The 25,133-nt window shown below is 42.4% G+C and overlaps 3 protein-coding genes across 4 annotated transcripts; 2 read left to right on the forward strand and 1 right to left on the reverse strand.

The window, feature by feature from the left end:
* The first annotated feature begins 8,382 nt into the window (after window positions 1-8,382).
* mRpL2 (mitochondrial ribosomal protein L2) lies at window positions 8,383-9,612 on the forward strand. Its single transcript, XM_033335155.2, has 2 exons — window positions 8,383-8,632; window positions 8,882-9,612. The coding sequence occupies exons 1-2, from the start codon at window positions 8,398-8,400 to the stop codon at window positions 9,577-9,579; spliced, it is 933 nt and encodes a 310-aa protein (XP_033191046.1). The 5' UTR covers window positions 8,383-8,397; the 3' UTR covers window positions 9,580-9,612.
* Window positions 9,581-11,766, reverse strand: Sfxn1-3 (Sideroflexin-1-3). Its single transcript, XM_033335152.2, has 4 exons — window positions 11,288-11,766; window positions 10,982-11,158; window positions 10,204-10,592; window positions 9,581-10,116 (listed from the first exon to the last, which is right to left on the reverse strand). The coding sequence occupies exons 1-4, from the start codon at window positions 11,470-11,472 to the stop codon at window positions 9,872-9,874; spliced, it is 996 nt and encodes a 331-aa protein (XP_033191043.1). The 5' UTR covers window positions 11,473-11,766; the 3' UTR covers window positions 9,581-9,871.
* Window positions 10,540-24,714, forward strand: LOC117157251 (uncharacterized). Of its 2 annotated transcripts, none has more exons than XM_076624751.1 (4): window positions 10,540-10,624; window positions 18,996-19,263; window positions 19,453-19,713; window positions 20,303-24,714. In XM_076624751.1, exons 1-4 carry the CDS (start codon window positions 10,607-10,609, stop codon window positions 20,398-20,400), a joined length of 645 nt encoding a protein of 214 aa, XP_076480866.1. In that variant the 5' UTR covers window positions 10,540-10,606; the 3' UTR covers window positions 20,401-24,714. The 2 variants fall into 2 exon arrangements, with proteins under 2 accessions (XP_076480866.1, XP_033191047.1); XM_033335156.2 differs by lacking the exon at window positions 10,540-10,624 and adding an exon at window positions 16,503-18,462.
* Window positions 24,715-25,133: the final 419 nt, after the last annotated feature.

Consider the following 25,133-nt stretch of genomic DNA (forward strand, 5'->3'; position numbering starts at 1 on the left):
GAGGCAGACCCATCCCGTCGGGAAACGATTCTACCGCCCGGCACAAAATATCCCTAAACTGGCGAACGTATCCTGACCCCATGGAATCGAGAACTCGAGCAGAAGGAGCAGCCCTCCTTCTTGTCTACCTATACAGATCGGGTAATCGTTACGACGTACCGTAGACAGATAAGAGCATCGACTGCTTCCGCCTCGATTTCCTCTCCCCTGCCCTCCTTGCCTGCTCTTTCCCTTCCAACTCCCTCGACCGGTCCATCGGTTCTAGAAAGCATAGAATCCTCTTGGATTCCCCGGAGCCGATTTATCCGCGTATACTTCTAAAGTGGCGGGTGATCCTCGATGAACCGTGACTGGTCAGGATTCTAGCGATTCAGGCTAGAGTACGAGCAAGCTCGAGTCATTGAAAGCGTGTTACGTTCGATTTAAGAGTTACGAGCGACCCAGCGTTTAGAGTATGGCGAACGATCGCTAGGGGTCCGATGGTTTTACAGCTTTTTTTCCCATTTGATTTTTTACTTAGATTTTTCGGATCGTTCGATCGACGAGCGGTGGTTAAGATCATTGCGGACGAGGCAGTTTCGATGGAGGAAAGATCGGGGACAGCGTGGATAAAATGGCAGGCTAGTAAACTGTGAGAAACTCTCAGCTGATCTGGTAAGTAGATGCACTGGGGGATCACGCGATTTAAGCGGCACTTAATTGTGTGTGGATGGTGTGACATAAAGCAAAAGTAAAACGGTACATGCAATCGAAATTGGTGATCGTGGAAGTCAATTTATGGCAGAGTTTTCTTCCAAAGTTATACTCTGGCGCTCTGAATTATTCGTATTAGTAATCGATACGTAAATGGTTTACTTTCCTAAGTTTATTGATTGCGCGAGGTTGACGAAAATAAGTGGTAAATTCTAAGTAAATATTGAAAAGAGAAAAAAGAAAACAGATTTTCTAATATCATCGTTCTTCCATATTTTTTAATTTCTAGACAAATCCAGAAATTAAAAGCGATATGGTTTGCGAACAAGTCAATTGCGAATGAACACTCTAAATACTTCCCACGCAAAGTTCACAAACAATGTGATTTAAAACGAGTTTTGTCGCAATCGATAGATACCAATTATTTATATCGCACATCCGTCTAAAAATCTCCACGACGTTGATTTCATCCAAAAACTAGTAAGTGTCTTGTGATTTACGAACAGATGTGTACAATATTTCCCAGTTGTCTCTCGGTTTACCGACGCAATTAAAATTCGCCTCGCAAGCTCAAGCACGTTCATTGCCACGCCATTAATCCCCGAACATCCTACTAAAACCAACAAGCGTCCTATCCTCCCTCCACCAAAAATCCCCACAACGATTCTAGCTCTAAATACCTCTAAATATTCGCCGCGTGCTACGACTACTCTAAAGGAGCATCTGATTCTTCGAGGGAGCTACGACGAACGAAAGAAACGGCATGGAAAAGTAGTCGGAAATCGTAAACTGCTCGACACCTCGGCCCTCCTGGACAAATAAGACGGCGAGTGGAGAAGACGAAGCGGCGACGACAACCGCGGCGATGAGTGGGACGACGCGGTTTGGTGGTACGCGTTTCCACTACGCGGCATTCAGCTTGACACCGCTCTCCGACTCGGTTCGCCTTCCATTCAGCCCAAGAGGACGACGACGACGATGCGGGCCTGGTATGGAGGGAGGCAGAAGGCTGAGGGGTCGGGACGGGACAGCTAAATAATAATTCTCACTTAACTAACTCGGTTAACTAGCTTCGCCGCGGCTAATAATAAAGGCGTCGTCGTGAGCACGGACCGGAGCGGTGTGGGTCGAGTCGGCAGAAGAGAGGATCGTTTTCAGAGGGTGCTACGACGTCGTCGAGTCACAGGCGAAGAGCATGGAGGGGAGGGAGGGACGACCGCGGACCGCGTCGAGGTCTGAAGTCAATTTGTCGGAGAATGCGTTGGCAACACGTGCGGCGCTCGACGAGCGTCTCTCTTCTTCTCGCTTGTCCCTCTCGGAACAGAACAGACCGAACGTCCGTCGAAAAACTCTCGACGAGATTTCGACGGCGCGCAGCCTAGCGGCCGGGAAAAAGCCAGACAATTAGCCGGCCGACGAATTTCAACGGGCCCTAGACCAGCAGTCTGCCGCTGAGGAGCAGCCGCAGGGATTTCCAGAAGGACTTCGGTGACATGTGCTTCGAAGCTTAAAGTCAGCGATCTGTGTCCCTCCTTCTTCGTGGTCCAATTAAGAAAAAAAAATGGAAAATTAAGAGATTCTGGGAAAAACGCAATGTACAGAGACCAACGCAGCGTGTTCTCTTGGAGGAAATACAAACGAATAAACAGACAGTCAGGGATTTAATCTGTTTAACAGAACGATGTGTCAGAAGAAACCACCCTACAGATGGACCAATCTAAAACAAAATACACAAAAGGCTATCGAAGAGGGTCGACGGACTGACCACGGGGGTTAAGAAAGAAAGAAAGCCAAAGGCATCGAAAGGTATTTTTTATCGGTCGCCAGTTTATGCTCTCATGAGAAGGTGTATCGTGCCTCTCCTCCCCCTCCTCCACTCCACATCTCGAGCGGTCCAGGATCGGAGATCCGGGTCGACCTTTCGGTCGTCGGGGGTGCTCCGCAGCCCGCCACTACGTAGGTATCCACTTATAAACACGACCCTACTTACTCTTTCCGTAGTCCTGGCCTCGTAGGACTCGCGTCAGAGCGGTAAAAGGGTAGATAGATACACGGCACGGTATTAGTAGGTATTAGGTGTTGGCCTGGGAAAGGCTGCACGTGCTTGCGAGGAATCCCATCCCTCCTGCGAGTTCGGATAATTCTTTAAGTGCTTCCTTTCCCCCTTCACGTTGCCGCCGATCTCGCCACTCTTACCCGGGGGGGCCGATCCTCGGTCTCGACCTACCCCCTTTCTCGACACCACCCCCTCTTGGAGAAGACCGACGTGCTCGCGGTGCTACAGGCTCCGGCTCCGGATCTCTCTATAGATGCGAAGTCGTCGCCTCTTTTTCCATCGTCGTCGTTCGTTTGTCGTCTTCGATGGATCGCGAGATCCTCCGCAGCCAGCCAGACGGCTTTCAGCAATTTTACGTGTGTACGACTCCGATTCGGCTTTCACCGCGTTTGTACGCCGGCACCTTCCATCGGAGGCAGGCTCCCCCTTAATCTTCTTAACGCGAAGTTAAGCATCGCCGAAGCTAGATGCGTCGACTTTAATGCATACGATAATCGGATAGGCTCGAATGGACGTCTAACGCGAGAGCGACGCTCTTCTAGATTAATTATCTATTAGAAGGCGGGCCATAGTTAGCGCGTGTGATCAAGAAATCGAACCCGTTGTCCTGTAGGTAACGAGGAAGAATTCACAAAACGGTAATGTTTCAAAATTTTTGGGAAAAGATTCAACGGCTGATGCGATTAATCGAACGATCGAGAATGTGTATTGCAAAAGTAAATTGGCCGCTATTTGCGAATCCATGGTTTCCGTAGGATATTTTCCGCAACTATTTGGCCGATTTACGTATTCTCATTCCGGAGCGACGTGTCGCGCGATAGCGGTATAAATAGAGCGTTACTTTCGCAATTTGAAACGGCAGCTTTCATAATTAGAATAATATTGCCACACGCGAGACTCGTAATTTCCGTAACGCGGCGCAGTCGAGCGGCGGCGTAGTCGGTAAATGACATAATTATCGCTGAATGAGCGCTCGTATCGTGCCGGCGCCCGCCGCCGTGCGGAGCAAAATTACTTCGTAACACCTAGTTTTCCGCTCGGAAGTTCCGCCGCATCCGGTTGACGCAGCGAACGACGAACAAAATAATCCAACACGGAGCACGAGTCGGGCGTTCTGTTCACGGCGTATCGCCTCAACTTCGTCGACAAGGACATCTAGGAAGCCATTAGAAGGGACGACGATGCCGATGCTTCGCGCGGAAAAGTCAACGAACCGTTCGAAGGCTCTTCGACATCTGGATGAAATTAACTCGACCGGCTCTTCCGCAGACAGACTGTCTGCCGCAGCTTCTCGCCTCCTGTGATATTTTTCAGGAGCAAGGAGACTCCCGGTTTCACCGACAGACCGACGAATCGAGGATTAAGCGACCCATTACGTCCGGAGATCTTCCGTTCGCCGATCGCGGATGAACGATTTAAAGAATCTAAAGTGTAAACGCAGGCGAGGATATTCGTAAAAGACGTGTGAATTCGAGGACGGTGAATGGAAGAAGAAGTTGTACAAATTATTCCCGTCGACGTGGAAAAAGTATCTTCTTTGGTTTTTCGATCGATGACAATCGACATCGTTGGCAGGCTACGCTAACAATGGCGGACAATGGCTGGCGCGGCGAATAAAAAGCGCAAGGTACGCGTGGAACCGGTGAAAAGCATTGAATTCGTCGCGGTGGATTTATAGGTAATTATTTTTCTCGAACGTGTCCGCGCGTTCGACGTCCCATAGGGTGAGAGACGCAGAGGCGGAGGAGGTGGTGGAGACGGCGATGGAGGTTTTGAACGGGGGTTGTGGACGTGTTTCGTCAAGCGAATATCTCCGGCGAACGAGAGCCACCGCTGGGCGTGGAAACTAAAGCCTGATCATGTCGCGGATGTACATTTTCTACGGGATCGTATTCAGAGAACGACGCAGCCCGAGAGATGTGGGGTGTGGAGAACGAGCTGGTGCAGCCAAAAGGGGTGTGGGGGTGTATAACGCGACAATTGTCGGATACGACGATCCGCGCGAATCGCGCGCACAAGGACTTAGCTAGTCCGTGTATATATGTGCGTGAATCCTCACCGCGAGGCCGAGTGGAACAGCAGATCCAGGAGGATGAGTATCGGGTAAGATACACGAGCAAGAATAGGATAGATAGAAGGGAAATGGAAAGGGAAAGAGGGACGGTGAACGACAGTGAGGGCGAGGGGTTGTATAGATACATCCCTGCGGCGGTGGTTTGTAATATTATGATAACCCTCCCTGGCTGCCTGGCTGCCTCACCCCTACCTCGTTTCCCTCCTACGCGGCCCAGGCTGCGCGGCCACCCTCTTTCAGCGGCCATGTTGCCGGGAAATATGATTATTGTTATTATTTGCACCCTCCTTCGACCGCATCCTCCTGACTCCTCACCTCCTCGTGGCAATCCTCTCATCCTACCGCTGTTCTCTCTCCCTCTTTCTGTCTTTCTTTCACCAATTCGTGCCACCATCGTCTACCGTTATGATGCTCGCAACTCGGTCCTCGCTATCCTCTCCGCTTCCCTCTGATCTACCCTCTGATTCCTTTTTCTCCTTCTCTCGTTCACGTTCTCTTTACTCATCCCCTTCGATCAAACTCGATTCTTTCTCCTGCTGGTTCTCGTCTCTAGATCTTACGAAGCGACGACTCTTCTCCGCTCGACGAATTGAGAGGAAACGAACGAGAACAAGTCCGAGGCAACTAACCGTCAACGGTGGTTCTGTCTTTATCTTGTCGCATCGCTATCGAGACCTTCTCGTTTACTTCCATGTCTCTTCGTTCTTCCGTCTTCTCGTCTCTCTTCCGCGGTAGCTTGCAAAACTTTACGATGCGAAATGCCATCTCCGCGTCGCGCCTCTCAATCCCTCCCACCCTTTTCTCTCGTTCCACCTCGTTCCTTCGTCTTTTTTCGCTCCCGACCATTTTACTCTGCTTCTTTCTTCTATTCGTTTTATTTTTTCCAAGCTTCTTTCTCTCTCCGTCATTTACCTCGGCCGCCCTTTTTCTTACTCGACGCGCAGTTCATCCGCAACTCGTCCCTGCGGAAACGTTTCATCGACCGAGACCATCGTTCTCCTTCCATCCATCCTTGTTTTTTCGCAGCTCTCCTCCGGGCTTTTTTTCACCATCCCCGAAACTTTCCTCGCGTGACTAATATTGAGAAGTATCTCCGCCGGTACAGGAGTAGGACAGCTATCTCGAATCAGCCTGATAAACGGAAACTTTCGTCCGCCTTTAAAAAAAGGGAGGGTGTCTCTTTAAAAGTAACGTTCGTGTACTAAAGTTCGAACCTGTTTTTCGATCTTCTTCGAATATATATATATATATATATATACACACACACACACACACACAAAAAAAGAAAACGTGTTCTCCGGGAAATCTAGATTTCAAACTTAAATATCCTTGGCACGTATCCCAAAGTAGGCGTCGCGAGGATCGCGACGACCTGCAGGCCATTTCCCGGAAATTCGACTAATCGTGTTATTCGACTTCATCTCGGTATACGTGTCTAACGTCGACAGTAAGCAGTGTTAAGTGTAACGAGAACCGTGGCGTCATGTAAGAAGGTAAGAAATAAACGAACACCAACGGGGTGGAAGGGAAATGGGTGGGTGGTGGCGCGAATGACGAAGGAACGAACTAACCGTAGGTAGGGAAGAGAAAGAAAGGAAAAAAGAACGATGCAAGGAGGTGGTAGTTTCGGTCTCGTAGTAGTCGCGAGAGTCGTGGTAATAAATGGGCAACACGAGCGCTTATAAGGGGTAGGTAATCTAAAGCTTTCGAGGCGGCAGCGCGGCGGGGAACATCGAGAGAAAGCGAACAGGAAGATGGAAGTTGCGGAGGGAGGAAGAGGGGGTGAACGGCGTGTAGGATGAGAGAAGAACCGGCTGGAGGAGGAGACCACGGAGGAAGGGGGATAAGGGTGGTTACGGTGAGGGTGTGAGATAAGGTATAAGGTGGGTAAGATGGCGGACAATTTGCCGCTCGACTACTCTTGCCCGCACCCCTCCCTCGACGATTCCACCCCTCCCCCTCTGGCCCATGTACCGGGTAATAGATGTTCCTCCTTCGCAACCAACAGAGAAACGTTGAACGCGCGCGCAAGCACCGTTCCCTTCCTCCACCCCTTGCCTCATTCTCCCTTCCTCTCTTTCCTCTCAAGCTACGTTTCCTCTTTCTCCGTCTCTTTCTGTACGAGGAAAGAACCTACCCGTGGCTTTTCCATCCCTTTCGTACTCGACGCGTGCTACGTGGAAGCGCGCATGAACGTATACGCGACGATGAGAGGAGAATCACGCGTGCACGCGAACAGAGACACGTACACGGCGGAAAGTTGCGGCCGCGTTCGCATATATACGGGAAACTGGCTCCGCGGTATTCACGTTCGTGGTACGTAGGTATTTTAAACGCTCTCCACACCGTCACCTGCCGCCGCCACTGCTCGCTCCACCCTTCGCGCTTGCACCCCTGCCCCACCCCTCGGCCCACCACCGACAACCTACCCGCCAGACCGCACCAGCATGCTCTCTCTTAGCATTCCATCCGCCATCTTCTCACTTAATAAAATAATTACCCCAGGCCAATTAAGCGTTCCCTCCTCTCTCGCCCCTTCGTCACTACCATTCCATACCTAGCCACTATCTTCGTCGCACCTTTTCCCTTTTCTGTCCCTCGTCACGAGGGTTCGCGTATACTCGCGCGTTCTTGCTCCTTTGAACAACGCGACCTTCTTTGGAGTCGCAAGCTATTTCGTACGGCCGTTACACAACCGTTTACTCGCGATTATTATTTCAAAAAGCCCGCCAAACAGGGTACGATTAAGCCACGAGAGAATTATTCAGACACGATTACGCGTGCCTCGGTACGTAGTTTCCGATTCGATTCAGTTCAGATGGAAATGATATTGTGCGCGAAAATGTCGTTCAGACCTTTTTTATTCAAAAGGTTAAAAAGATTACGATCGGTTGTTTTCCGAGTACACGGAGCAGGGGGACCGCGAGGGCGCGCTCGCGTTGTTCCCGCGTTTTATACGCGTATCGTTATTTAACGGCTCGTCACTCGCACTTTTTCCCGTGTACGGGAGAGATTTAACGTGCACCGGCGATAATGCATTTTATATTTATGCACCGGTGAAAATTTAGCATGAAACGACGATGCATTGCTCGTCAGCATGGAAAATCATTTATTGATTTCCAATATAACGTTGTTTTATCTTTCGTATAAATATAATGGCCCCGGTAACGTACCTGATGAATCTGGCACGCCCTATTTTTCATATCTGTCAGTGTTTCTTCTCAGCTCTTCATTTTCCGATCGTTTGCTAGCTGCGTTCAGGTTCTTAAGAAGCGTATATCTTTCAATGATCATTTTCTCAAGTACGTATGACGATCAGCGATACCGATTTAACTCTGTAATTACGTTATCTGTTACATTTTGCTTAGCACTTTCGCAGCACTCTTAGTAACACTATCGCATTAATTTAAACGGAAAATTCTAAGTTGACACGACGCGGAACATTAACGCGTTCTAACTAACAATTACGAATCAAGATACATTAGAAACATTCCTAGTGACATCTACCGGTAACCGCTGGATTCAAACATGTTCTTTAGATGAGACGATGGCACTGTAATCGACCTGAGTCAAAATGTCTGCCATGTCGTTGGTAGCTCGTGTTTTCACGAGACATGTCGCCAATATTTGTTACAAACCTGCCTCAGTGCCGCTTCAAGTGCAGCCGAAAAGAAATCAGTGGAATCTTGTGAAAGTCCCAAAACCTGGAGTGAAAGGGAAAAGTTACCGAAGAATCGTCCACTTTAAAGACAAGTATACGGTTGAACCTTTAAATGTTACGAATTTAGCAGGGAGAGATCCCGTTACAGGTGCGTGTTATATTTAAATTTCACTCGTTTTGCTTCGATATTGTTCTCTTTTGAGAAGACATTTTCATAATTCGAAGAAAAATTACTTTCTCAAAGTTTATATCTCTAACCCCCATATAGATTTCTTGTTTTCGACAATACAGCCATCAGTCGATAAAGGAATTTCCTACTACGGCGGGAAATTCGATTAGCGTATATCGAAATCAATGTTACATTTTTTCTCATTCATGTTATGTACGATTAAAACAGGAAGATTGGTGGCAAAAGGTATCGGTGGAGGAATCAAACACAAATATCACTGGATCCAGTGGATCAGAGATGGGCCTACTGATCTTAATGAACCCGCAAGAGAAGACAAAGTGTTAGCAGTATTCAAGGACGGTTGCAGAACCTCGTTCGTAGCTTTGATTGGAAGCGGTTCTAACTTGCAGTACATTCTCGCGACGGAGAATATGAAAGTTGGAGACATAATCCGTACTCATAAAGGCATTCCTGAAAATCATGTCAGAGCCTTTGAAGGAGATGCTTATCCATTGGGAGCGTTGCCCAAAGGGACTATCGTTAATTGCGTGGAAAAATATCCTGATAAAGGAGGTTTTCTCATTCACGCCGCTGGAACGTACGGCACGATATTAAGGAAGGATGGAGAGGATCGCGTGATCATTAAAATGCCAAGCAAGAAGGAGTTCAGCATCTACAAAACCTGTATGGCGACTGTGGGTAGACTGTCGAATGTCGAACATGGTACGACGCCAATTGGTAGCGCACAGAAGAATAGGGAACTTGGAAATCGACCGAGAAGCGGTCTGTGGCAGAGGAAGACTGGTCGATTCGGCCGAAAAATAAAACCTCCGGCTCCTCTACGGAAGGTCGGCATAGATCAAGAGGACAATATAAAAACTAAACTTGAACTGAATATTGTAGCACTAAATAATGTAAATTTATAAATTGTATTCAATAAATGTTACTTTATTGTACCATTTTATTGTCTCCGTTACTTTTCCTTGGCGGTATTTGGTAGTTACGACGAGCAGTAGTCGTAATATCAGCGAATAGCGCTTGGGGATATGTTTGCATATTTATATATATGTTTGTATGTTTTTCGATTCTAATAGAATCACTTCTGAGTCGTCAGTGACTTTTATACATAGAAATATCGCGATTTAAACTCTCCACTTCGCGATACGTTTCTTTAATTTTACATATTTTCCCCGATAGCATTTCAGTCTTGCGACTTGTTCAAAGGCCTTTATTGTAATACACTGTTCGAAGATTAGGATTTGCGAAGAGCACCTGATCTCGTACATCTGGTTCTAAATCGTCCACCGAAATAGGTACTCGTTGTACGAACAGAGCACAACAAAGAGGAGTGGCGAACGTCAGGCAGACTCCGCAAATTAAAACTTGTATGGGGACGACTGCCCATTTCGCGTTACGTAACATTTGTCGTCGGTCCATGAAATTCATTAGAATGGGCGACAGTACTAAAATAGATATAACATTTTTTAATTCTCTATTCATACGACAGACTTCCATATCGAATAACAGATGAAAGCAATTTCAATACTTACTCATGCTCGGTGCAGACATAAGAATACGAGACAGAGTAACAGCGGCAATGGCTTTGCTTGCTGCTCGTCTACTGCTGCCGACCTTCGTACCTTCTTCCGTTTGTAATTCGATCCCGTTTTGAAGCTCCGGCATTCTCATGAAGGGAATGTTTACGCAGTTGGCAGCGGCAACTGCTGCGAACGGTACTAATCGACCTACCAAGGGTGGTGCATTCCGTAAAAGTCGATTTAACCCGAGGGCTGTCATCACAGCCCCTCCACTTGCAATGGCGTAACTTTGTAAAATCGTGTTCATGGGGATTGGACTCGATCCACTGCGGTTTGTGTAATTGACGATCGCGTTAAACGATTGGTTTATCCACTGCCAAATGACGACGTGCGCTGTCGTTCTGAAAAATTATAAATGAAATATTCTAACAAGGTTTGCTATGAGAATATCTTATAAAATTCATCAAAACGGATCCTTTCGCTATTGTCCTTGACATGCGTTTGACATCTGCGTCTGTTATGTCGTGCAACGAAGAGTCTCGAGATAAAGTTCCAACACGATAATTGAATTCTTCTGACATACTGATTGATTCTTCTCTTTCGCTTTTATCTGGTCGCGCGAAAACGTGACTGTCGGTCGCTGTCGTCGGACGTCTGTGTTTGTAATTTGGAATTACACAAGGTGAAAGGTCTAAACGGCGTTTATCGGCGCGTTCGATAAACTCGATCCCCTTTCCTCGAAACTATGTAGTATATATCGCGAGAATTTACGTCAGCAATGAGTACGTACTTGTAAAACGTCAACATACAGCCGGTGATCATCATATTCATCGGAACTTGGGCACTCATGCGTCCAATTAGCAACATTTTCTCGCCCGTGTCGGGATGGTACGCGCTGTCGTACCGGTATTTGCATTTCCATAACTCGTCCTGCGTCACCTTTAATTGTGCCAGGCTATCTCCTTTTCTATGTTAATACAAACGTTACGTACGAACATTAAGCCAACAACAGCATAAACAACCTCTATTAACATATATTCTGATGTAAAATAATAACGATGTCAGATGTATTATCAACATCATACATATTAACTACCTGTACTTTGTGACGATGTCTCGGGCGTGCTCGAGCTCCTTGGCGCTGAGGAATAGATTCAATGGGTTCGTGACCGTGAGGAAGTGTAGCGCCCTACCCTTGTACGTGCTCTGATCCCAGTATGGCTTCTCGATGTCGATCTTTCGCTCGTCAGCAAACGCGCTGACGTCCTTGTTATTCGACATTTTGCGAGTCTTTTCTGCTCCTCAAACTTGTTCCTCCTCCCACCACCGACACACACCAGTTTCTTTCCTACTCTTCCACGAGCACTCACCCCACCATGCGGTTGTACCGGTTCTATGCAAGTCAGCAGCTCCTGTTGGGTGTTGTTCGTTCGTTCCTGAAGTAAGAGAATTCCTCTTGGCGTGATCCTCGCGAGAGGACGCTCAGACGTCAACGGTAGCGGATCTCGCGCCGACGACTGAACGATTCCACCGTTCACAGCGGTATCGTTCCATCGAGTACTCGGCACCTCGTGTCTCACTCGACCTTTCGATCCATGCACTTCTCTCTTCTCTGCTTCTCATCCCTTCGACGTCGTTATCGATAACGTGCACGCGTGCGCGACTACTGTCCATCATTTCTCGCTTGTTCCTTCCGCCAAGAGATGGTGGTGTGTCTATGTTCGGTTTGCAAGTTGAAATTCTGATTTTAGAGTAGACTGGGTTAAATTGGATGGCTTTAAATTTTAGCGAAAGGTATTTTGGTAAATTTATAAATTTAATGGAGGATTAGGAGATTATTTTAATATTTGGGATAGGAGAGTTGGTAAATACTTAAGAGCAAAGATACCAAAGGATAGTCACAACCCTTCTTAGTGAGACCTCAACCCCCCAATAGATGGGGCCACTTGCTTTCTATTGTCGTAAGAGCAGTTTGAAATATCAAGCGTTCGCGAAAATTTAAAGTTCATCGTAGAATACGAATGCTTTACTTCGTTTAGATAACACTCCCCACTATCTGGACGCTGCCTTATTCAACAAGTAGGCGTGATTTCGTGTTACTTTGCGATTACGCATCGCTTGACGACAATAAAAACACTGATCGAGTAGCAGTATTATTAACGACCAAGACACGATCAAACAAATTATCCTATTGCTGCATATCCTATTTGCTTTAAACAGAGTCGAGTTAGAAAAAAAACGACAGACATGTGTTGTTTCGAGGGTATATTTATTTTATAACTATTCGTTTGAAATCGAAATCTATTGCATCAAGTGGCGAATATTTTGTTTCCCTAGCCTGATGCATCTTCTAAAAGGCTGGTTTTATAAGGGTTGTTTCTCATCCTAGCAGAAAAATACCAAAACTAGATTCTGTGATTCCGGAAACCCCAAAAAATTGTTCTGTTTGTATATAATAACACATAATTAAGAGACGTATGAATTTAGACCGGGTTTTTACGGTTTCTGACCACTGTGCAAAGCAATTCTTTTCAAAGCAATAACAGTGCCCACTGAAAATTCACACATTCCATAAAAGGAGTAGTGGTCAGCCAATATAACCATCGACCTCGAATACCAGCTTCTTCGTTGTTTTCAGTTTTTTAGATTATCAATTAATAGCTTCTTTCATCTTCTATCCCTACGCTATTACTAGTTTAGTTTGTACATATTTGATTTATCGACGGGATAAGAAAGACATCCGTGCTGCGGTTCACTTTACTAATAGTCGTATGACATCACGTTTCTCACGTTCTTTGCATACGAGACGCGCGTTACAAAAAAAAGTTAATAGGATGAATGCTCCTAATTAATAATTTCAGGGGGTGCCTATTTCTAGGTCACCAATCCACGAAGGAATGTTTTATCGAATTTATTGCATTCATTACCTAGCCAAAGAAGCATATTTACCGTTCTAGTTGCACTTCATTTTGTATATTTCAAAACGAGGTCGTTAGCGACACGTTGCATCGCCCCAACTATGCATACGCGTTTGCAACGTCGAATCCAGTGTTTTGTTTGATTTAATCAACCTCAGACGCATCGACATTGATTCACCATTTCTCTGTCGTGAGCTAGTTGTCCACTCTGCAACCTACTTCGTCGCCTGTTTTCGCGCATGCAACTGAAACCGAAAACGAAAGGCATGATGAGGCGCACGCGGTAACTTTATTCCGTTACGCGCGATTATGTGCGCGCGTTTATATTGATCGCATAACACGGATCTTTAAGAGATACGACTTTTCCCTGTTTAATCATACTGTCCAGTTTAATTACGAATCGATCGAATCCCGATCGTTCGTTTTTCCTCAATCCAGATCTGGATTTTTCTCAAAAACAGAGATATTCAGGACGCAGAGTTTTTCTCACCTTTACACGTGTTTCCGTCAACAGAGAAACAGATCAGTTACTCTGTATTTACGAGCATTTTTTCGCGAAGACGTTTTACACTTCACCTAGTGGCATAATTCCATTGCCGGAGACGTATTGATGTGAGAACAAAGTCGACCAAGCTGCTATTCTTTTTGTCAGAAGATCAATAATTATTGATGATAGAGTTCAGTACTTTCACCGGAATAGATCTGCCGGCAACGATGCTCGTTCACGATCGCGTTCCAGTGAATCTCGAGAGCAATAATTGCATATTGCCGTAAATCTAGGTATCCTTGGCTTTGTATAAAATAGAGGCTACCAAAGGTGGACGATAGGCGAACCGTAAACGCGGCCTGACATGACGAATCTTCTTTCTTTTTCCCTCGTCCATTTCTAGCCGTGATTTCTAGCGATCACTCGAGTTTCCGAAACAATAAAATTATTCGCAAATTATGCAAAGCAGGAAATTACTCCGGTCGGGAGTCTAGAAATTTTATTGTCCACTGCGATTTTTCCTGCGAGGCCGTTTGTTGATTCAAACCTCTATTCGTTCCGTGAAATGTAGCCCAGTTGGTTTGACATCAATTTTTATGGTGCTTCGAAGAAATTCTGTCGTTCGTCATTATTTCTTTAAAAAGATTGGTAAGAAGCATATTAAGCATCTTTATTAATGTGTGCGCGTTTTGCTTCATAAAGAGCTTGTGTGGTATATATATACACACACACACACACACACACACACACACATATATTGGTCTAACGATTAAGATACACTGTATATATTTATATTATCTTCTGACAGATAATAAGAAGATAAAGATCCTGTTTCCTACTCGCTGCCCACATATGAATGGTACGCGTTAAAATAAGACCGCTGTTATAGTGATACCGTTTCAAGGAAGCGGTTTACTATCGCTGTCGATATTTCTTTGCGCTGAGATATTAGCTAATATTTGATCATTATAAGTAACTCCCACAATTATTACATAAAGCAGTTATCACCTACTTCACTTATATTACTGGATTCGGATAATCGTTTAACACGTTCAACACATTATAAATTGTTTATACAATAGTTATTGTTTATTTACATTTTCTGCTTACATTTCTTCTTTAGCCTTCTGTCTTGTTCACAGATTTGATTTATTTACATTTCTTTATTGCCTTTACACTTGTCTACTTGTTTTCTTTTTACATATGTTATGTGTTCATTTGCGTTTTTTATTTGAACCAGATGCATGCCATCATAGGATGTTAACTGCAAAATTCTGCATCATCGTGATAGACGTGAAATAGAATGCATTAATCAACTCAATACTTTCGACGGTGATTAACGTGCCTCGAGTTCGAATCCGTGAACTACAATTCCCTCAGCCACATATTCACCGCAATCCTTAAATAACCGATGTTAATGAGCAATTCTGCTCTCCCTCTTTTTTTTCAGGTGTCAAAATAAAATCGATTCACGATCAAGATCTAATAATGTTCTTATTCGTTGTCACGTTGTTATGATTTGACCGGTCTGAATTGAATCGAACGTTCGATTTGCAACGATCGACGATGACCTATCTTCTCGTCGGCCGAATAGTTGTTTTATTATATGTTCGCTCATTTCTCCTGTTTCCTAGTATCGATTTATATCATATCACATGATTTGCGAAAACTGGGTCAACGAATGATCAAGTTAAACAAATTGCATCGTGAATGTGGCGTGTCTAAGGAATCCGCCCTCCAGGCATCGTTATCTTAGTTTAACCTGGTCGTCCCTACAATCAAATCTACATACATTTTTTTCGAAGCGCACATGATCATTGATAAAATATGTTTGATTTATCAGTAAATTACTTTTTAGAGCTAAGACATTCTTAATCATTGACTTCAAACGGTGTTCTAAAAAGGGTGAGGAATTTTTACTTTAAAGGTATTTTCGGTAGAGAAATCGTCACCTAATTAACATGATCAAGGATCATTAAAATAATTAAAATTTTAAGATATCAATTTAGCAAGATATCAATTTATAGTTGTTATTACGCTATACGGGTACAAATTACCAATATCGACGTACGCGGTATTTTACGTAGCTATTTACGACGTAAATAGTATTATGGTATGTAAATTATTTTGAGGAATGATTAACATCGTCTTGACAGCGATGAAAGTTTGTTAATCGCGAGATTTTATTCGGTATAAAATCTATCAGGGACTTCCTTTCCTCTATGAAACTACGCAACTCTATAATATTAACATATCGCGTAATTAAGCTTCTCGATAGTGGAACAGCCGGAGATCTTATCCAAGATAGAAACTGCATGTGCACGAAAATAGAGAAGCAAGGTCATGGTGTTTAGAGAAATCCAAATAAAAGTTAAAATCGTGCGAATATTCCTTTTGCTTGGGACAAGTCACGTCGCCATCCTAATGCATAAATAAGACCAACGAGTAACTCATTGCGCTGTATCGAGGTCAAAAGAAGAATCTTGTCTCCCATAAACCGAGATCGTAAGGTGTAATACATAAATTAATTCTGATATGGTTCTTGAATTTTTATACTTCGATTTTGGTCTCGTTTTAACAAATAAGATTTTAATGCTTTCAACCCTCACGAGGTTATGGCAATGGGATGATACGTTTCAGGATAATTTTCATCAAGATAGTTGGGCTGCTATAATTTCTGCAACGCCATTAAGACCTATCGGAGCATTGAATTATATGTACTATGAATGATTGTATATATGACATTTCAAAAATTATTTACGATTAATTTACATTTTTTTCAAATGTGGATGTTCTATAGTCTATGTTATTATATTATTGTGTCCATCGTTAAAAGAAGAATTCATCTCCAAGGATGAAAAATCTTACCATAAAATTGAAACAATATACATCCTTTCATATTTTAACTAACCCCAAATTTAAAAGTTACATAAAAGTAGATGGGGAATATTTTCTAAGATAAATGATACCATGAGTGGCCGTTATGTTCTGCATTTGAAATCTTATAAATCAGTTATGTAAATAGGCATAATTGATCAGGCAAGAAATATTAGTTACACGTATTAATTATAATATATAATGCAAATATAAGTAAACAAGTAAGCCTGATTAATAAATCAACTAGGTCCAATTAAAACATACGTGACATTCATACGATACATGTAAACTTAAAATACTTTGAAAAGTAGTCCATGTAAATTATATGTAAATGAAAACGTTACACCGCTTTTGATAAAAGGTAAAAGGGAAGAACCTAATTACCTTATAAGTTCTGTATATACATGTAACGTTGTGAAGATATTTGACTGTGGTATCAAAACTAGAGTTCCGAGCACCATTTTTACCTGTTTGCTTTTTTTTGTTTACTGGATCTTATAGTTCTTGTTTGGACAATTCGTTCGACAACCATCATAAAATTGAGACGAGTTTTCGAGAATGTTACTGATAGTTAAGAAAACTATGTCACTCATTACGACCAGTTAGATAATCAGAAGTAAGTATCAAAAAGCAATGAGAAAGTAGGCAAAACCTCTGCCTGCTCTCCTTGCAGATCATCAAACATCGTGATAAATGTTGCAGTTTATTCTTTTTTACCACCGAATGTAAATTTTTTTTTCTTGCCTTTCAACTTGTCATTTGTTATAGAAAGCTTGTAGATTTGCAACAATGTATCTTTGCTGATTTGAGTTATTTTTTGTGAAGTATATGTGAAAGGCATTTCTGTATTTTCAAATTATTCCATTCTTATTTTTTTCTTATTATTTATTTCTTATCCTTATTTTTTCAAGTCTAATGTGAAATGTTTCTGTGCATATCTTATTTCAATTTTCCCACTTCATTAACCCAGTCTTTCAATCATACGTGTGCTCGTATTCGACTGAAAACGTTTAACAAAACCTCTACTTCAACAACGAAGGGTACTAACCGGTCTCGGAAAGAGGCTGGTCGGGAACATCCAACCATGTACAACAGTGTATCTCCTTTCTCGTCACATGATGGATGTGTTAAACCGAAGCAGTAGGTTACATTGAGAAGAAGTCGAAGAGTCGTGGGATGCAAATGTCTATGATTGCTATATTTAATGCTAATTAGTTAGATCGGATCAGTATCAGCCAAAGATTCGTAGATGCAACTTTGCTTAAAATTCAAATTTTGGCGAATATCTCTGCAATTACGAACGAAGTCGTTTACTGGTACTATAATGACTAATTATCACAGAGTTTGCTGAAATTGCTCTACGTTTTAATTACGTTTTTGATCTATTGTGATAGTTAATTTCATTATGAGCACCGTTCGCCGGGTTCGCCATTGCCTTTACAAACATTACAACGCGAAGAATCAAGTCTCTGTGCAGGATTATCTAAGCCATGGACCGGTACCCCCACCGACCTAAATGTACTACATATAAATGGTCCGGACACCTCGTAACTATCGTCAGAGAGCTTGTGGACTTAATCTTGTCGTCTCGTCTGCATAAACAAGGCGTGGTGCTCGCGTACCTTCATTCATCTATTTCTTCATCTTGTGAATATAATTATGGAAATAAAAGTTCATCGAAAAAATTCCTGTATAAGTTCGGGATAGAGAGGATCGTGGCGTCGACGATCTTTGTTTTTTTGGATTTTCATTCGCAGAATCATGAAGTGTATACGAGACGATTGGAAGTTGGGCTGGTTCGAGAGAATTAGCTACGTTTTGTTAGTGACTTTTTATTGTTTTTCGAAGCACGCCTCTGTATTGGCGTTTGATAATTCAAACAATACGTTTGTCGAAAGATCTCGAGTAGACTGCAGCCTGCGCAAAGATATAATCACTTGTGGGAAATACGAAGTTGCCAGGTGGCTTCATGACATTGTGAGGGAGAAGGTATGACAGTGATATAGCGATCTTTATTTTGTTAAGAATTTTATCAGATTACAGATAGATAGAAATTTGAACATACGATTAGCTTCTAAGAAATGTCATGCACTACATAGCTCCAAATAGAAGTCCGCGCTGTTAAGCCGCATTGTACTCGTTATTTCGAAACTTGTCGTAAAAATGAAACAATCTTTTCCACAAGGTGCTTTGTTGTACGGGTAAAGACACTTTTTGAGGAAAATTAGTGGAAGTAGCGTGTAACTGATTGAAACCCGTAACGATTTCGCTGCAAACCATTATTATCATTCGTGTTCGTGCAACAGCGAGAGTATCTACATACACGTTGTACCCACGTTACTTTCGTCAACTTTTACTTTTTAATTAACGCTGTCGGTAATCGAATCGTACAGCCGTGGCCTATATGTAGAGTTAATTCCAAACATAGATTTTCGCATCTCGTAACATCAGACGACGTAGAACCACAATAAAATTGTAAACAATCCAATAAAATTATAATTAATTATTTTCATTTTTATTAGGAATACAGCTATGGTTCCCTGCGTATTGTGAGAATCCCATCCATATCTGGACAACCGATACTCCCAAAGTTACCACAGTCACGTGTGTTCAAAACCGATGCGGTCGAGGCCTTGAACTTCGTCAGGGACTGCTTGGAGGATCTGCTGACGAAACGAGCTTTGGTTTACACGGTTGACAACTCTGCCACTGGCAGGAGTTTTGGTAGCGCGCCTATGATCATGGACGAGGATGAACTTATTCAAATGCAGAGCAGAAAATACCCTGCTGGTAATTATATTCTTAATTTTCTGAACTGAATCTCTCGAATGTAAACCGTGTTTTCAAGAAACGTGTATTTCGTTTTATCAGCATTGCAGATAGTTGCATTAGTGAATTTCTGAAATATTTCTGAAATACCGACTCGCGAATAAATTCTTTATCAATTTTCATATCGATGATATTAATCGTTTTATCTAGATAACTGGAGACTTCTGAAGAAGAAAACCTCCATAATCCTTCCTCTTCTAATCCTATTAAACCTATTGAAAGTGAAACTGTTGCTTCTACCCATTTTCCTCGGTGTTCATTTCATCAAGAAGCTACTAGTGCTAGCATCCATCATTGTTCCCTCGTTACTGGCGCGTCTGAAGATTTGTAAATTCGCGAATTCACATTACCAGGGTTACCCTTATCACATGTGGGGTACGGCCGCTGATACACCCGTCGATTATCCAACAGGTAAATGAACACGATTATATTTTTTGTGTCACGCTTCCTTAATTCAAAGCGATGAAAATTACATCGGTTGTAAGAAGCGATTATAGGAGACTAGAATAGCCGAGACGGTCGAAATATCATCAATATACGTTGAGCCAATGCTCGATGACACAATATTTCTCTCCTTGTCAATTAATTACAGTTATATAACACTCGATGATTCCTAAACGTGGAATTGTCGTATAGAATGCATTTCGATAGCTCATTGATAGTAGTAATTTTAATAATTGCACGTGTTTCTTGGGGTATGGAAAATTTGAGTGTTACTCGAGTATGACGATCGCTCTTCCATAAGCATTGTCGAGCAATAGTTGCGTTATTGCCACTTTGGACTTTTCTATCGGGACGAAATTTCAATCGTTCCGAAATTTTCTATTTGAACGAATTATTTATTGGGGAGAGTCAACAATTACTTTAAATTATTTCGAATTATTATACAATATTTCAAAGTATCTCCAGGTATATAAACTATGGGGAAATTATTTTAAATTATTTTAAATTACTATGAAATATCTCAGTGTCTATATAATTTTTTTGTTATTTTCTTCAGCATACGGACAAGAGGAGCCATGGTCTCACAGAAGTGATTACGTCTCAGCAAACTCTCCTTACATGGGATACCAGGGTTATCGCAACCCCTATGGATGAAGTTAGGGAGCACGGAAAAACATCACTGATCTACTTCAACTTGCCATTGCATCGAAACTCAAACGGACGAACTACGATTGTGCACCTTCCGCTTTCTTCTCTTAGCAACTTTCGACTGTGTTCTCTACGCATTTGCGGTTTTCTTCTTGCGACTCGCTAATCCCCTTTCTTTATTCCTAAACATCCTAATTATGAGGCGACAAACTACAAACGAGTTATATTTAGCAATGATTATCGAGTGCGTTCCTCGTCACGAAATGACTTTCACACGCCATGCTCGCTACCGTTACAAAATTGGTAATGAGCATCGCCGTACGTAAACGTTGCAATCACGAACACGCGTCTGATGATTTTCTTCTGCAAACTGCAGAAACTGTTCGCGAGTATTGTTGCGTGGCACGCGAGCCTCCAACGTCGTCCGTGAATATTTGGGTACCGTAATCTAATAAAATCGAATTCGCGAACAACAACGCCTCGCGTGATGTTAACGCTGATCACTTCCGGGCTAATAATCGGAGGGCGGGGTTGAAGCGTGTGGCCTGCTCGAGAATGTACAGACGCGTAGTTTGTATAGTAGCGAGCGATCGTCAGTGACCAGATAGTAAATAACTTTTGGTTAAATAAAGTTACGAATAAAGAAATGATTTATTACTTCCTTTAAGATAGGATAAGCTAGATAGACTTCATGTTTCATACTGTTCCTTTAGCATGTAATAGTACGGGTTTGGAAAAATCTATCTGAAGGTTAGGAACTTCTTATTCATGCAGGAATGGCCGTGCATTGTTTATTACCATAGTTGTAAGGGCATGTCTCAGTATGACAATGACCTCTGATTTCGGAACAGTAAGCGTTCTACCAGAAGTTCACATTTGCAGATGCAAACTGATTTCGCACGATGTTTCTTTCCAGCATAAAATGACGTCGACCTTCTCTAGAAATCTTTTCTCCGTTACGATCATCGCTACATATGTAATATCTAACGCTGGCTAAAAGTCATTCGTGCATTTCTAACGTTCTCCAAGAGATGTACATACGTAGTTGCCATTACTCGTTGAAATAGCAAAAATACATCCAATTGTTTCACAAGCTTCTAAATTTTCCTCTTCCAATCTTCTAGTGCGAAATGGAGTCGGGCGATGGTCGATCAATCGGTGCAGGTGAACGGCGATGGTCAAGGTCATTGGAAACTTAAAGGAGGCGCGGCGGTTCCCCGTACGAATGACCCACTGACAGATTTGGACGGCCGCTCCGGCGTGTGACGCGTGCTTCCGCACGCGCGTGTTGACCCATGCACGCATGCACGATCGGGAAGACCGTTATAGGGCCACATACGAGTTCGAGGCGAATGTGGCGCGGCTGTCTTCGCGTTCGACAAATCCGCGGGCGAGTATCGCGATCGTTGCACGCGATAGCAGTTAACCATTCGCTGCATTTAATAACAATAATCCAGTCAATACATTGAAACAGTTGGGTCTGCGATCAGTGCGAGATATAGCCGACACGCAGCTTGCACTCGCTGTAACTCGACCGTTACGTTACAACCGACAGGGAACGGAGTATTAACATAACGGCATGCGCTATGTGTACTCCCGATGTTCGATATACCATGGGTTGGTTCGAATGGCGTTGAATTAATCGATACGCGAATCGATAATCGAGAGGGTTGCGTTTGTTGTTGATATAGATCTAAGCTAGAGGAAGAGCGAACAGAGTTTTGGAGTAATCGTAATTTGGAGCGAGTAGGAAAAAAGAACAGAGTCTGAAGCAATTAGAAGTTGGAATGAAAAGTAAACGTAGATTCGAGTGAATCGATAAGAACGATAGAATGTGAAATAAGAAGCGTCAAGGTGAATTCTGTATTCATTTCACGTATAGAGAGTAAGATAGTGAAATCTCTGTTTGCGACAGATATTCAATTCTATTTCGAACGGAGAATGTCAGGTTATCTAGAAATTCGCTTAACTTCGGTATCTAATAAATCGAACAACTCGGCAAAAAATTGGTATTTAAGATAAATAATAAGATATAATAATAAGATTAAGACAAAATAAGGTAAATTTGATATTTGATAAGCAGGGTTTGTTGTTACGTGCACGTTTGCTTCGATATTAATTCTCAAGAATCTGTAAGAGAATCTAAGGAATCTGAGAAGCGTTTAACCTTAACGCAACGGTTCAAGAGGTCTTTCGTTTCGTTTTTAAGGAAACGATTATGGAAGATTGATGCGCGCATGTAAAAGCTGCATGGAGGAATCTGATCGATACAGAGCAAATGATGGAGCACTTTCTAAAACCGGTTGACTTTTTCTCTTTTATAATACTTACATTTTTCGAACTTTTTCTTACAAAATTGGATTAGTAGAGTTCGCTGCAGGTCCGATAAGCAGACGTACAACAACGTAACGTACAATTAGTCTAAAATATGGTCACAACAACAATATAATTTTCTCTTGAGTTATTTCGAATTGGAACTTGCTAACACGTCGATGTTCTACCTCTTTCATTTCTTTCAAAAGTTATTGAATTATTCATCAAGACTTGTCAAAACTACGAAGCAGTTCATTAATAATTTCTTAAGACGATTTCTAGAAGGTTAATAACCCGTTTCAATTCCCAATTCCACGGACGCGAGTATCTATGAAATTTATTTGATCTTGAATAGCATTTAAGATTTAAATGGATAATAAAAATTACTTTGAATAACGAGAAGCGTTTAAACAAAATTTAATTGATTTAGTCTATCGTTCTCTCTCTCTCTCTCTTACAACAAAATACAAACATAGACAAACGTAGTCCCGTCGCGTGGATCCTTTCTCTCCGCTTGATATCTTCAAACGATTAAATCGATCAGAAATCTAACCCAAACCATTACAATCTCCGGATGACAGCCGTAGGCGTGAAGTTCTTGAAAATAAAAAAAGGGAACGATATATTTTATCGTGACCCTGTTCTGGAACGAAAACTTTTTTACCGGTTAGATGTACCTGTGCCATCGAACCAGCTCACGATAATGATTAAGAAATCGAACCGATGCCTCCAGCTTCTTAATGAATTATAGTCGTAAGGTAAATAGTAGCCCTTAACGAGTTAACGACATTTCCATATTTCATTCGTTTCTTAGATATCTTTTGTCGTATACCCTTGTCTAATTATCACGCCAAGACTTTAAACACTCCGATATCGATCTAACCCAAACCTCTCCGTTCTATTATGCTAAACGCATCTTGCTTTCTGGATACAATCTACACGATCGGATCTATTTTCTGGGATTAAAATTCTTGCCACGCGTCCAATCGAATTTTCCTTGGCTCCAAGTGAAACTCTCGAGTACGATCATCGATTTCGAGGAATCCGAGCCGTCCGTGAATTCGGGACGCGGCCACAGTGAAATCGTCCGTAAAAGTGTGCTCGGTGTATTCGTGTCCAGGCTGTTTGGGCTTACACACGAGACACCCTTTTCTCCTGATTAACGTCATTAACGTTTACGATTTTTTCCATGTTCGTATCGAACAACGCTCTCTCGAGTACTACTTCAAACGAGCGCGTGATGAAAACGCTGGCTTCTGGATGCAAGATGTTTGCGATTTTTCTTTGCGCGATCTTTTCGACAGGAAGTAAAATAAAGTCGAAACCGGATTAGCGGCCTACTTGTATCTGAAAATACGCGTGTTAATATTTATGTCGATGGTGCAACGACACTGGAGACATACGAGTTGAATACCGGTGATTTTCCACGACGAGCTTTCCGCGCAAGCTTTGGTGTCATGCATTTATCGAATCTGATTAGATTTCTCCTTGCATTCGACGTCGCGTCTCTGACAAGCATAATAGTTACTCTTGTGTTGATCGCACCACCTTTTATCTATCGAAATATTTTTAATTATTCGTCATAGTTCGGTGATCCGTTCACGAGAATGAACGAACGAATTGATTACAAACTGACAGCTATGATAACGATAAAAGTGAAGTATTCTAATCCTTGTTATTACACAGTGATAAACAGATAAATAGGAAAACTCCTTAACCAAATTTAACTGAACTTAGTTTTTAATACTATTTTTACAGTGCGTCGAGGAAGAAGAAAAGTATTTTTTAACCCTATATTTCAGAAACAACAACAAAAAAAAAAAGGAATATAACTTTTCACGATACAATTAGTCGAATTTACGAATAGACATTTCTCTATTAATATGTTTGCTAACAAGTAAAACTCAGCCATTTGTGACGCTATTATGATTTGCATAAAATAAGTAATAAAACGCTATCGTTATAATAAGATTGCGGATTTCTATGTATTTGTGGGTGATAATATTTAAGGACATAGGATAATATATAATAAAATATACAAAGTACAGTACTTGCTAAATTTTTAATAGGCGAAACACATTTCTCCCTAGACCCTTTAGTTATTTTCATAAAAACAGCATAACTATCCATAGTTTGGTTACAACATTATGTCGCATCATTACAAAACTGGAGTCAAAAATTCGAATTGAAATCAGAATTAATACGATTTCTGGACCAGATCGAAAAAAAAAAGGTAAAGAATGGTTCAGATGGAGCGTCATCAGCCGAAATTCCAACCGGTGAAATCGGTCCGGCGGTCGTTAGACCCGCGTCGAATTCGATTGGATTTGAATCAGAGGAGAACGACGACCGTCTACGTGCCAGAGGAAAAGAGACGAAGCGTTTGTGGCGGGAGCGCAACCAACGAATGAACGAACGTGGAAGAG

This window comes from Bombus vancouverensis, chromosome 15 (genome assembly GCF_051014615.1).
Source record: "Bombus vancouverensis nearcticus chromosome 15, iyBomVanc1_principal, whole genome shotgun sequence".
In the NCBI taxonomy this organism is placed as follows: Eukaryota; Metazoa; Arthropoda; class Insecta; order Hymenoptera; family Apidae; genus Bombus; species Bombus vancouverensis.

Excerpts from the sequence above, each read along its gene's own strand:
- mRpL2 (XM_033335155.2), top strand. The coding sequence starts at position 8,398 with ATGTCTGCCATGTCGTTGGTAGCTCGTGTTTTCACGAGACATGTCGCC. Across the intron at positions 8,633-8,881 it reads AGGGAGAGATCCCGTTACAG|GAAGATTGGTGGCAAAAGGT; the intron begins GTGCGTGTTATA and ends CGATTAAAACAG.
- Sfxn1-3 (XM_033335152.2), bottom strand. The coding sequence starts at position 11,472 with ATGTCGAATAACAAGGACGTCAGCGCGTTTGCTGACGAGCGAAAGATC. Across the intron at positions 11,159-11,287 it reads GACATCGTCACAAAGTACAG|AAAAGGAGATAGCCTGGCAC; the intron begins GTAGTTAATATG and ends GTATTAACATAG. Across the intron at positions 10,593-10,981 it reads TGTATGTTGACGTTTTACAA|AACGACAGCGCACGTCGTCA; the intron begins GTACGTACTCAT and ends ATAATTTTTCAG.
- LOC117157251 (XM_033335156.2), top strand. The coding sequence starts at position 18,235 with ATGAAGTGTATACGAGACGATTGGAAGTTGGGCTGGTTCGAGAGAATT. Across the intron at positions 19,264-19,452 it reads GAGCAGAAAATACCCTGCTG|ATAACTGGAGACTTCTGAAG; the intron begins GTAATTATATTC and ends CGTTTTATCTAG. Across the intron at positions 19,714-20,302 it reads ACCCGTCGATTATCCAACAG|CATACGGACAAGAGGAGCCA; the intron begins GTAAATGAACAC and ends TATTTTCTTCAG.